A 13,016-nucleotide genomic window follows, 5' to 3' on the forward strand; every position below is an offset into this window, starting at 1 on the left:
AGAGCTTTTGATTTCAATGAAGAATATTTGTACAGCAAATTTCAATAAGATTACTTTATCTTCACAAAAATACTGCCACAATGTTAGCCCCTAGCTCAAGCTGGAATGCTAATATACATGTGTCTTCTATTTAAGCAATTTACTATGATAGCAGAAAAAGAGAAGATTATTTTGGCAAAAGTTCTAAAAAGAATATATTGAATTTAGACATTTTTATTACAGCACAAAAGTTTCACCAGTTTCATTAACAAACCATCCATCACGACACTCTAAGCATGTATTAATATTTTTCTGCAGTAATGCATGAGATCTTTTATTCCCACTGCTCAAACTTTGAATGAAATAACAGAATATTTTAAGTTACATAACCAACACTTTTGTTTGTAGAACTCAACTATGCCTCTCCAGCTTCCATGTCACCATAACCCTCAACAATGACAGATCAACTGCTTTTTAAATAAAACAGGACACAAAATCCACTATATTCAATTGAACGTGATTTATTGTACACTTCTGTTTCAGAGATTTAAGGGCAATAGGGGACAATGACTATCATAGTCCATACAAAAGCTCAAAAGCCTCATGCTACAGCTCCCATATTTAGACCATGACTAAAACAGGAGAGAATTTTAAAAAGACCTCCAAACTCAAATCAGAAACTCCGTCCTCCACTCTACTCTTGTCCCTAGAGACAACTCTATTCTTGCCCCTTTAATAAAGGGACAATGACAGCTGATTTTGCAAGTAGAAAACTTCATCATCCTTCAGTGAATGAGAGACACCTGAGTTTAAATGATCCACTCCCTACTTTCAACATCAGCACATTTGTTTATGATCCACATTAAAAGTGTGTGTGGGATACTAGGGTTTTTCTTCTCTCTCTGTTTTTTTTTCTTGATGTATGAACATATCTTATGGCTCCAAAATACACTTCAATGATTCTCTTGAGGCAGCATTTCTTTTTCTGGTTGGCAAAAGAAGAAAGCCCCAGTCCTTTTTCCATTCACACCACTCTCACGCAAATCTTCCCTTCTAGCAAGGAGTAACCATTCATATCTTTGGTGCCTTTTCTACCTGCAGAAAAGTACTTTACTGAAGCTGATGTTAAGAACTAGTGTTCATTCCCAAGGAAATACAAGCATGCACATGGATCCTATTCAAAGGGGAACCCTTATCCTGTGACCTCTTAAAAACCTGAACTGAAACATCTAATTAGAAACACTTCCTTCTCCAACTAGTAATTTTTCCAAGATATTGCTATTCTCAGATCACAATTCAAATGTCACAAAAACATTAATGTAATTGTAAGAATCAGCTTAGTTCAGTCCGTTCACAGACTGGCAAAAGCACTTCTTTGTCCCACAAAAGAAAATAGATGAAAAATGTTAACTTTTCACAAATCTTTTACAGCATCATCAGATCCTTGGCTTTTACTTTAAAAAAGATGCACTAGATAGACATGTCTGGAAAAATCTGGGCAGTTTGGAAGCAAGTCAAATCAGCATCTTTATATTGTTCTAGGAAAAAAAAATTACAATTCAGAAAGGTAATCTTTTAACTAAAGTTTCAGTGCAATCAATGGGTTAAGCACATCTATAAGAGATTCCCTGAATTCCTCGCTTATGTGACCATGGGCCATTTATTTGGGCACTTGGTTTTAGCAATTTTCTCCCACATTTTATAACATGTGTTCACCAACCATCAGATTGTAAAACATCATCAATAACTTAATATTCAGACTATTTCATTATCCTAGAATCGCTCTTCTTTGACTTAAAAAGGAATTAGTAGAATTCTAGCAAAATATCTATGTAGAGCCAAAAAAAAGGTGGGAGATTTAGAGCATATTCTTTATCTATTCTCAAAAGCAGTTTTGGTCCCTGTCGTTTTTTTATCCATATTAGGCCTTCTTATTTCCTTCTGATCTACTGCAAGAGCACAGAATGCTACTTCATTTCTTTTCATTTCAAGTTTGCAAAGTTCAAGTTCCTTTCTTCAAGTTCCTAAAGAAAGGATACTTTTAACCTCTATATTGTCAGGACAGGGAGCCCTCAGGGTTTTACTGTTGCCACACAGATAGTTCCCTTTTTTCTCACCACTCTTTTTCTCACCTCCTTTTTATCCCAGGATCCTTACTTTAGAACAAATTTGTTTCTTTCAGAGCACCGCAGCCAGGTTAACTCACTTTTACTACCAGTTTTACCTTCTCACTACTGTTCTAACACTGGTTTCCCCAAACTCATTCAAATAATTCTTAGCATGGTTTCTCCTTACCCCTTATTCTCCTACTATCTCATTCACTTTTGTCTATTGTCCTAATCTCATTTACTTGATCCTCTTATTCCTGTGCATTAAAACCAGATTTAAGGCATATGTAAGTAATCCTGAGGCATTACTGTGTTCAAAGACTTAACAAGGTAACAATTCTAGAAGCAATCAATTATTTAAAAATAACAACAACAAAACTAAAAGGAAAAACAGTAAGAAAACACCCAAAAGAAAAGTACTCTACTATGAAAGAGACACCTGTAACAGTTTTCTGGAAGTTGCCGGTAAAGAACTTTCCAAAAAACTCCATGCACGTGATGGCTGCACCACTAACTGAAAAATCTGCATTTGCAGGGTACATGTTTGTGGCTACCTCTATTTTTGAGCATCAGACATATGAAGTCACACTCAAGAGATTTCAGAGACACCATCCCTAGTTATTTACTTGGTTAAGCTCAACACATGGCATGTGGCTGATCTAGCATGCACAGCAACACAGGGACTCTTTACAACTTTTATGAAACCAGTAAAATCAAAGATGCAGCCTTCATCCAGCGAAGGAAATGAAATTGCAATTCACAAAAGCACAACCAGAATGCGTGTTGGTAGCATAAGGAATAATATCTACTTGTCACAGAAGAAAACAACACACAGTGAAGTGTCATGTTGCTAAAATGCTCTGGTAACTCGACTGGCCTATTCTAACATGACACTGTAATATGAACCAGAAAGCACTCAGAGTTTTCCAGAAAGCAAAAAGAGAAACACACCTCTGCTCTTTGATTAAACTGGTAGGAAACCTCAAGAGCTAAACAGTTATTAATTAATTTCAACAGTTACCAAAATCTCAGCTTTAAACATTAGTTAAAAGAAGAAGAAAAAAAAAAAAAAAAACACCTGAAATTTAAAGAAAATACTATTCCAATAATTTTCCTTTGAAAGCTTATTTTAAATATCTTCCCTTCTATACCTGCTCTACTTTGATTGGGTTTTATAAATAAAATAATCCACTTAATCTGTTTTGTGGACACTGAGCTGTTTTTGCTGGCTACACTACTGAGCCTACACTCTTGCAGCTTAGGTCATTTGCTCACATGGGTATAAAATTACAACTGCCAATGGCTAACTTTAGCTCAATTGTGCAATGCTGTGTTTTAGCCTTATGCAAATTGAGGAAAAACCTCCTTTAAAATGCAATAAATTTTAATGAACTTCAAGAGGTTTTAACAGCCATTTGCATTATTCTTCAAATTTCTTTAGTATGTTTTCAATCAAAACACAGAAATCTCACAATAATTTTCCACCTTAAACTTTGCCACCTACCAAGCAGTCATCAGCTCCTTGGCAAAGTAAGTTTTCCATAACATTGGAAAGCCTTCTCTCTTTATGGATATCAAAACAAAGATAAGAATATGCAGACTTTTTGTTTGTTTGTTATACTTCACATTAGCTTACAGCAGAGCTGTTTCTGTGGGAAAGCTACAGGAGGTCTCCCAAAGAGAAAATAAACAAACAGGGAGACATACACTGCACCAGCTGTAAACTCCTCACAGCTACGCCAGCCACTGTGACTCCAGCAAGAACTTTACTGGATATGTGACAATTCTCTTTCAAATTTCCTCTGTTCAACTCATAGGTATCAGCAGATTCAAAGATTTTAATGAGTTCCTAATTTGTGTGATCCACATGGAAACCTGTGAAGGCAGACTATGGAGGCCATGGGCAACTGAGTTCCTACCTACATACATCTCCCATCCTAGATTACAACTGTCAGAAATGTATTTCTGAGCACAGAAGTGCTGCAGCTGCTGTTACCTCATCCAATGTCGCAGTGGCATCCTTGGGTTGGGACTGGAGTTTCCAAATACAAAAGCACAGAGATCACTATGAAGCTAAAATGACTGAACAAAGACAGGAAAAGACTGAGGAATCCTCCATTACAAACTCTCATAATCCACTACAGACTCATACAAGACAATCTCAATCAGGAGCTGTGTAATGACATGACCAGTACATGACAACTGTCTCAACTATGACTTTACCTTGGACTGTCAAACAATTCAGGGCATCAACACAGGGGTATTTTCCCCTCTTATCCTTCCTTGTATCTTTCCTCTAATTTTTGTTTTCCTTTTTTCTTAGCTTTTAAGCACCTTGCAGCCCAAGGGACACAGTAAAAAGAAATACAACCTATTTTTGTTTTCCTTCATTTTTACCTTACTGAAAAGGTAGTTAATCACAGAACAATCTGTTACTGTTAGGAGAAAAGTACTGATTTTAAATTTTCCAACATTCAAAATCCAACACACTTCTTGTTAAAATCAGAATTATATTTCATAGTTTTCTCATTTTTTATTCTTCCTCATCTTGCATTTTTGAAGTGAACAAGTTTCCAGAATTATCCACTAAAAGCCTCAACACTGGAGCATTTAGAAGCAAGACACTGAAACATACATACACATAGAGATAGATTCTAACAAACTGCAGCTGTAATTTCATATTGTGTCTGTGAATATGCCATTCACATGCTTGAATCCATGATTAGGTTACCCTGAACACTAAACTTAGCTCCTAGGTCAAGTACAAGCTGCATTAATTTGCATGCTCTCTTCTGGCAATGAGTGGAGGCAGTTTGAGTTAACAGATCCTGTGACATATTATTTAGCATACTAAAATCCTGTTTACAGGCAGTTGATGCCCAAGGACCAATTACTCCATGATAACTTGTGGCTCTGCCCCCACAGTGTCTTAACATGAGTCCTATAGCAAGCCAAACACAGACAAAGAAAATAAAAAAGCAATAATGAAAAAAAAATATAAAAGAATGGTCTCCATACAGAAGTAAATGGAATTTATGAAGAAATAAATTCTTCATTCTATTTTTGGGTGTCAAGATCTGTTAATCAAACTGCAGTATTTCAGCATACGAAGTTTATAATGGATGAGACAGCCATATTTGCTTGTATTTAGAAAGAATAAAAAAGACTTTGCAGTTAGCAACCTTTTAAAGAGCCATAAATACAACTATCCTTAGAGATAAAAAGGTACATTTCAATTGCATTTTCCTGCTTAGAACAAGTTTGGTATTTAGCATATCAGGAATAAACTAGACATGCATTTGCAGCAAATATTTATAAATTCCTAGACATTGTGAAACATTTAAATCTGAATGTGCAATTAAAGGCACAAATGTTGCTGGCTGCATCATGGATGGAGGTTGGAGGTTTTGCAGATTCTTGAATACACACACACACACACACACACACTCTCTATGCTCTTTTCACACACAAGAAATTCCCATCATACATTACAAATATTTCTACCGGAACCATAAGTATAAACACGTATCTTAAATATTTCCTTTGAAGCACTGAAAATTTATTCTGAAGGCCTACACTGCATCATTCTAAGAGTTTTTAAGTATCTTTGGTTATTGTGAACAAACATAATAATCCAAACGGCAGGTTCTGGTTGACCTTGCCTTGGCAAGGGAGAAAATGAAGGCAAATGAGGATACTATTTCACTCCCCAGTTTCTACACTTCAGTGATACTCGATTTTCATTGCATTGAACATTTCCCCATCAGACAGAGTTCCCTGCTTTTCTTAAAATCATTGTCATCTGCTACAGTCATTTCAGCAAGGGAGAGCAGCTGAGAGCATATAAACACACATTATATGTATATTTTATACATACTATATTTCAAAGTCAAGCTTTGAACTCTCTCAGAAGAGAATGTTCCTGCTATTGTAGTGACCTTGCCCAGGCACCCCTACTGCAGCAGTGTGGCTTTGCACTAACCCCACAAGATGCAATGACTTCAGAGATGTTACAAATAGCAACATATTGCATCATCGGGTTGGGTAGGTACCAAACCCAGCCCTTTTTATCTGAGCCATTCTGTATTGGTACATTTTATGTAAACTTAAAAAGAGGATACAATTTTCTGCTTTTTACCAGCTTTTTATCTTGCTGGTCAAGACTTCTGCATTTCTTCCACATGTAGATACACTTCTTTCTATGACAACTGCTTGAGACACCTTCTTTGAAGGAGAATGGGAGACAAAGCAATGTGAAGAAACCTAAGCACTGGTGCATTCAATCTGACACAACTAAAACCCACCCGAATGGGGCTTTGCAACTTGCTATCTTTGCACCTCCAGACATCTTCAAATAACCTCTTCTTCTGTGAGAGGTTTGTTGCTAGGGAAGCCTGGATTGGTCTGCAGCATGATGACCAACTGATGCTGTTTGACATCATGAGCATGAAAATACGTGGCAGCAACTTTCTTCAAACTCAGTCAAATGCTGAACCTGTTTTTGTTTCTCCAATGCCACAAAAAAATCCAAACCAAAATAAAACTATGCCAAAGGACACCAAACTTCTTGTAACTGCTCCACCATCCTCCAAGAATATCTTTAACACTGGACTTCTATCACATAGCTTTGAGGAAAGTTTCATATCTCGCCTGCCTCAGCTTTGTGACATCAAATCAAACTACAACAGCTCCAGCTCAGACAGTGCCAGAAATCCAGGTTGTTCCCACAGGAAGGCAGTAAAGCAAACAGTTTGAGAAACACTAGCCAAGGTGAGGAATTAGTAGGTCAAGGTGGTTAACAACAGCCTTCTCCTTCTGGATCAGCCAAAATTGCATTTTCAACCTGACTGGTTTTACTTAAAAGGAAGCAACCAATAGATTAACTCAGAATATAAAGAACACAGTGCAATTTAAGTATTAATGAAAACCTTCACATGTTTGTTCACAATTAGAAGTCTCCACTTAGTAAACCAGGTGAATGAAAAAGTTGTGCAATTGGATGCAAGAAAAACCTGAAGCTCTTCAGAAGCGAAGTGCATAATTCCTGCTGAGCATTGCATTTACTACAGTCGTGGGAAAAGCAAGCAGGATAAGCCTGCCTGGAGACATGTCTACATTTCAGAGAAAAAACATGGCTTTTTAAACTTTGTACTCTGTTCTTCAATAAAAAAAAGTATTTATTGTTAATATCAACAGATTAGCATGTAGCTTCTGTTAATGTTTGTTTATAAACAGCCACAATACAAGCAGCCCTAAAGATCCAAGTTAAACATTTAAAATTCTGATAAAACAGTAAGAAAAACTCCACTCACCAACATTTCACAGAATCTTAGAACAAATGATCTTTTATAAAATATATTTTAATTCAGTAATAAGAGTTTGGAAGAAAAGCTGTGTTACTTCAAAAAAGTTCAAAATCTGCTCACTTTCAGAAGAGAGCAACATACAGACGAAAACATTCAAGATTCTTATTTTTACAGAGTAAAAAAAGATGTAAGTTGCCTGTTTATATTAATAAGAGTGGAAACAGCAGACATTAATGACATTACATAGCATTCTTACCCAGCAACTAGAACATATTTTCCATCTGGTTGATCCTTTAACCTTTCCAGCAGGGACAAACGTACTTTGGCTTTGGTTTGGCCATAGATCTCAATTTCATCTGTAAGCAATCCTATCTCCTTGGCAAGTACATCAACAGCTTTTGGACTCTGTGCTCGGGAAATCTCAATATCACTGGAAAAGAAAACAAATAGGAGCCAGGAGATTTCTCTCAGCTTAGGTGGTCGACGACAGAACACAAAACAACAGCAAATAATCCAACAATGGAGTTATTGTAATGAGTTTTTCAATTCTCTCTCACATTTTATTAACCAAACCTAAATATTAACTAACATCTAATACAACATTGAAAATCCCGTACAGACTTTGTTAATTGTTACAATCTCACAGAGAGCTCTTGTTTAATCAGATTCCAAATATTACGTAATGCTTTCATATCAAGCTAGAAATGTGTCTGCTGGATGCTCAAGCATGTCCCACTGGAATAGATGTTTCTGGATTTGTTTTTTCCTTTTGTTCTCCTCCCTCACAGCATATTTCAGCACATACAATTTACTAAAAAGTGCATGCATTCCTTGGCCAACAGTCACACAAACACATTTGCTAAACCCAAAGCTTGTGCATGCAGTGCCTTTCATCCGAGGGCAGCGCCAACATCGCTGCTCCCCACGAGGGCACCAAAGGAAACAAGGCATTTGAAGACCAACTCATGCACTTCTAAAACACAGCTAAACTAAGAATGTCCACAGAGCAGGAGTCTAAAGCACAGGGCACAGCCAAGACATCCAGAGAGCTTACAAACTACCTTGCTCCAGCAAGGGCAAGCAGCAGCTGAGGCAAGCCACAGATTCCCTGAGGGGATGTGGCTGTAGGGGACACTATTGTATCTGCAGCTCCTGACCTGGAGAACCTGAGGTCTTTGGATTTAATACTCCATCATGGATTTTTCATTTGTAAGCTTGACTTAGCTGCCCATTATGTCCACATAAGCACACAGCAGCTGTAAGCTCCTGCAGCACGGAAGCCCAGGGCCTGGCACACAGGATGTGAAGAGTTTTCTCCTTGGGCTCTGAATTGCTCACATTAGCACAAAAACAACTTAAAAAATTACTTTCAGCCTAACCAGGCTAAATTTCTTCCTGTAGTTTCAGTTCATCTCAGTATTTTTAAGATAGAATCTGGCAGTGGCATGGAAGCTCGTCCTGAACTTTTGAACATTCTGCAAGACCTTAAATATCCACCAGTGAACATAAAACTACTACCAGATCTCAACTCTGTGTGTGGACTTTGGCCATTCTGCATCCACCCGGCAAATGATCAGTCTGTGCCAACTTAACTGCTTGCAATTCTTTGAAAAAAACCTAGATTGCCTCCATTATTCATTTATAGTTCTCTAGTAGCCCCCTTTTGCACCCTGCAGCAGCTAAGTGAAACCCAGAAACCATCCACCCAAAGAATGACATAATCCAGTACTACAGGACAAGGAGTTACTCAATCACAGCACTAACCTGGAACCTGCTTTCTTTCAAAGACATACTAAGTGCATCCTCTTTCACAAAGGATATACTTTTGGCTTCTTATGTGTCACTTCAAACACAACTAGCCATAAAAATTTAACAAGAACACAAGATGGAATGGCTTACAAACATCACATGGCAAAGACCATCTTAAGTTTTCACTTAGAACTTCCAATATATAAACAACTCAAGTCCCAGAAAATTCTTGCTAAGTTGGTGGTAGTGTGGTCCCTTAAAGACCTAAGAAATGAAAATTTTAAGGGTGACTATTCTTCTGTTAGAATAATTTATGTATTTAGCAAGAGGAGAAAGATGTAGACTAATATGACAAAGTTAGTTTGCATTTTTTTCCTCCTACTAAATGTATTTTCCCAAAACACAGAAGATTAAAGATTTGGTTATACCTGGACTTTAGAAGTTTATATTTGTAGCTGACTCTTTTAGTCTGACAATATATTCTCTGTATTTGAAATACCAGAATTATTCAATATGTTGTGTTATTCAATATTGCTGGAGATGTGCAAAAGTGGTTCTTCTGCATGAATGAAAACTGTTAAGCAAGAAGTCCATCACTGACAATGCTAAGTGATAATTTACAAAATGCAAAAAAATTTGAAAGATAGAGGAAGGCTCTACATCTACTCACCTTTTTTTTTTTTACTGCATACTGTAAGAAAATTTTCCATTCCATTTCCAATATATTTGGAAATACTTCAACCCAGATCTCACAGAAATCAAAAAGCAGATGTTCTTAGCTGTAGTGCTTAAGCAGCTTTGCCTCACTTTCAATGAAAACTCCATCTGTTTCCACACAACGTGGTGTATTACTGAAAGCTTACATTTTATTACAGGATACTTTCCATCTGAAGGGTTTTTTTACATTTAAAAGAAAAAAGACAAAGCTATAGAGCTAGCAGATAAATGCAGGTCCTATTACTAATTATATTATGGTGTGTGTATATATATATATATATACACCATTATTTATTAATTATGTAATTATTGATGTACTAAACACACAATGTCATAGAGAGGGTCGGGAATACCTTTTTGTGAAAGATTTTTTTTTACCATTACCCTCAGGACATTGCATACTTTAACTTTTAATTGTTTATTTAAGGATAGTTTCTTTTAGGCTTCAATTCCAGAAATTGAATTCTAGAATTTCAGAAGAAGCTTAAGCATTTCTGCCTCCTTGCGTCCCTGGTCACAAGAGAAAACTCATTCTTTTGGCATCTCTGGTTTAAATTACATTTGTATTCATTCCCATTAAACTGTTGTAAGAGACAGTGAAAATTAAATCAAAATACAGCATTTTGTCACAGCTTTCCAAAATTACACCAGTAGGATTCAGAATTACAGAATCACAGAGTGGCTGAGGTTAGAAAGAACCTCTGGAAGTCATCTGGTCCAACCCCTCTGCTCATGCAGGGGCATCTAGAGCTGGTTAGTTGCCTATGTCCAGGTGGCTTCTGAATGTCTCTTAGCATAGATGTTTCACAACCACCATGCACAATCTGTGCCAATGTTTGGTCACCCTCACAGTGAAGAAGTATTTCCTGATGTTCAAATGGAGCTTTCCGGGTTTTGGTTTGTGCTCACTGCTGATGGTTCTGTCACTGGACTCCACTGAAAAGAGCCTGCCTCATTTCTCTTTGTATTACTGTACATTGTATTTAGACACATTGATAAGATCCTCCTATCCTCCAGACTATGCAGTTCCAACTCTCTCTGACTTTCTTCTGATGTGAGGTTCCTTCAGCATCTGCAGAAGCAGGCGTATCAATGAGCACAAAAAAAATTTGACACTTTCCTCACTTTCAAGCCATTGGTTCCTCTCTCTGTCACCCAACACAACCAACACATAGCAAAGTACTTCAACACAGTAAAGAGCTCAGGCTGCTTTAAATATCAGGTGTCAGCAATTGTGCCAAGGCAGACCTGAAATCCCTGAGGCTCAGACAGGGGTCTTGGGAAGTGAATGACAGGAGCTGATTGAAAAGACTCTGGCTATGAGAATAAATATGCTTCCTGCTTTTCACACCCACACAGGAATTTAAAAGTCTAATGCAGAAGAAAGTACTTCTACTGAGGGAAGAAAATAAATACAAACTCAAATGCCACTGAAATCACTAAGCCTTAACTAAACACCTTCCTACATCAAGGTTCAGCCATTAGGAACTTCTTGTCTTTTCTATTTCTGTTGGTGTTGCACAAGACTTCTCCTCCCTTCATCAATGAAACCTTCCAGCTTTAGGTCTTCATTCAATGAAACTTTATTCAATGAGTATCATCAAAGGAAAAATTGGCAGCAAATAGAAGCACGTGGTCATGATGAAACATACAAGAGAATGGCACAACATATAGTTCCCATAAGATTATTAATTAATTAGGCACAGCACATTTTTAGGTTGTCACATTTGCTTGCTCTTTTAAAAAATATTTTTCTTTTTTTTTTTTTTTTTTTTCTTTAAAGCACTTATTACCTGGGCACTGGGGAGAGGGGTTGCAGTTTCAGGCTGTGGAGGTTCCACTTCCTATACTGCTGGGACTGGATCCATCGCTCCATGTTTTTTACCATGTTCTGGTTTTAAACAAGAAAACAGCACACAACAGCTGCATCATAAATGCATAAATCATAACTTCAAACAATCTCTAGAGCATGTTGAAATAACTTCTACAGCAAAGGCTAACTTAAAAAAGCCCCAGACTTAAAAATTTTTCCATTTCATGGTTTTAGGACAAATCAAGAGCCACTTTTCTATTGTATGACCACATTTCAAAAAGAAACAACCCCATTAACACATAAGTGGCAGAGAAGAGTCTCTAATTAGGCAGTTGGACATTTTATTCTGGTTAAGATGGAGAATTACTATTCTTCTCTCACACCTTGAAAATAAAGGAAGATATTGATTGTTCATTGACTGACTCATGCTTCTTCCAAAATTAAATAACATACATTAAATTAAATAACATATATTAAATAACATTAAATACAAAATTAAATAACATTTTGGACCCTCTATCCATCATAATGCAAAAATGCAGACAGATACAATTAATCTTCTCAGTCCTACCAGAGTGACATTAGCCACTTGTTGACACAAGTGCTTCTGCCAACCTTTACTGTATTCACCAGAATTATGAGATGTCTGATTTTTAATTTAACTTTCTCTAATTAAATGTAATAAGTACCTGTAATAAGAGCTGCTATTAAAATGGAAGTCAGGTATGATGGTCAAAAGAGCAAAACAAAAGTTAAAATACAAACTGTGGAACCAATTTCTGCAACTTACAGAAAGAGCAACAAATCTGCAACATTGGTACAATCTACAAACAAATGTACACTAACCTGCATTCTCATTGCTACTGCAAGAGAACCAACAATCTTTTCAGCAGCAGGGTTGTTCTGCTGACCATAGCTGGGTTTCTCTGAAAAATATAAGTATTGCACTAATAAATAACAAATCTTCTGTGAGTGGGAGCACGTGTATTTGAAAGTTACGTCCAAATAAAAAAATTCTGAAGGTTGACTTGAAATTTACCAATATTACTGACAAAATTATAGGTGGCTTCTCTAATACTTCAAATGAAATCACCCAGAATGATGAATATACTATGAAAATCAGAGAGTAACTGTATGCTCTGAAACATATTACACAAACCCACACAAAAAAATTCACACAGCTTTATTTGAAAAGCTACCTACATTCTTAAACAGAACACCTAAACGAGCATGGTTAAGACTGTCTTCTCTTTGACACACACATTACAGTGGGTGAGAACAATGAAATGATCACAAATACCATACAAGGATTATTAGAACTTGGAAACAGTATATGCAATTTTT

At 36.7% G+C, this 13,016-nt stretch overlaps 1 protein-coding gene across 1 annotated transcript in view; it reads right to left on the reverse strand.

The window, feature by feature from the left end:
- MTHFD1L (methylenetetrahydrofolate dehydrogenase (NADP+ dependent) 1 like) overlaps positions 1 to 13,016 on the reverse strand; it is a 145,241-nt gene that overhangs the window by 112,927 nt on the left and 19,298 nt on the right. The window contains exons 8-10 of the mRNA XM_053938391.1: positions 12,519 to 12,598; positions 11,653 to 11,750; positions 7,650 to 7,823 (exon numbers count right to left, since the gene is read on the reverse strand). Coding sequence (XP_053794366.1) covers positions 7,650 to 7,823; positions 11,653 to 11,750; positions 12,519 to 12,598 — 352 coding nt within the window. The remainder of the gene's footprint in view (positions 1 to 7,649; positions 7,824 to 11,652; positions 11,751 to 12,518; positions 12,599 to 13,016) is intronic.

The sequence above is a fragment of the Vidua chalybeata genome, chromosome 3 (assembly GCF_026979565.1).
Source record: "Vidua chalybeata isolate OUT-0048 chromosome 3, bVidCha1 merged haplotype, whole genome shotgun sequence".
Classification (NCBI taxonomy): Eukaryota; Metazoa; Chordata; class Aves; order Passeriformes; family Viduidae; genus Vidua; species Vidua chalybeata.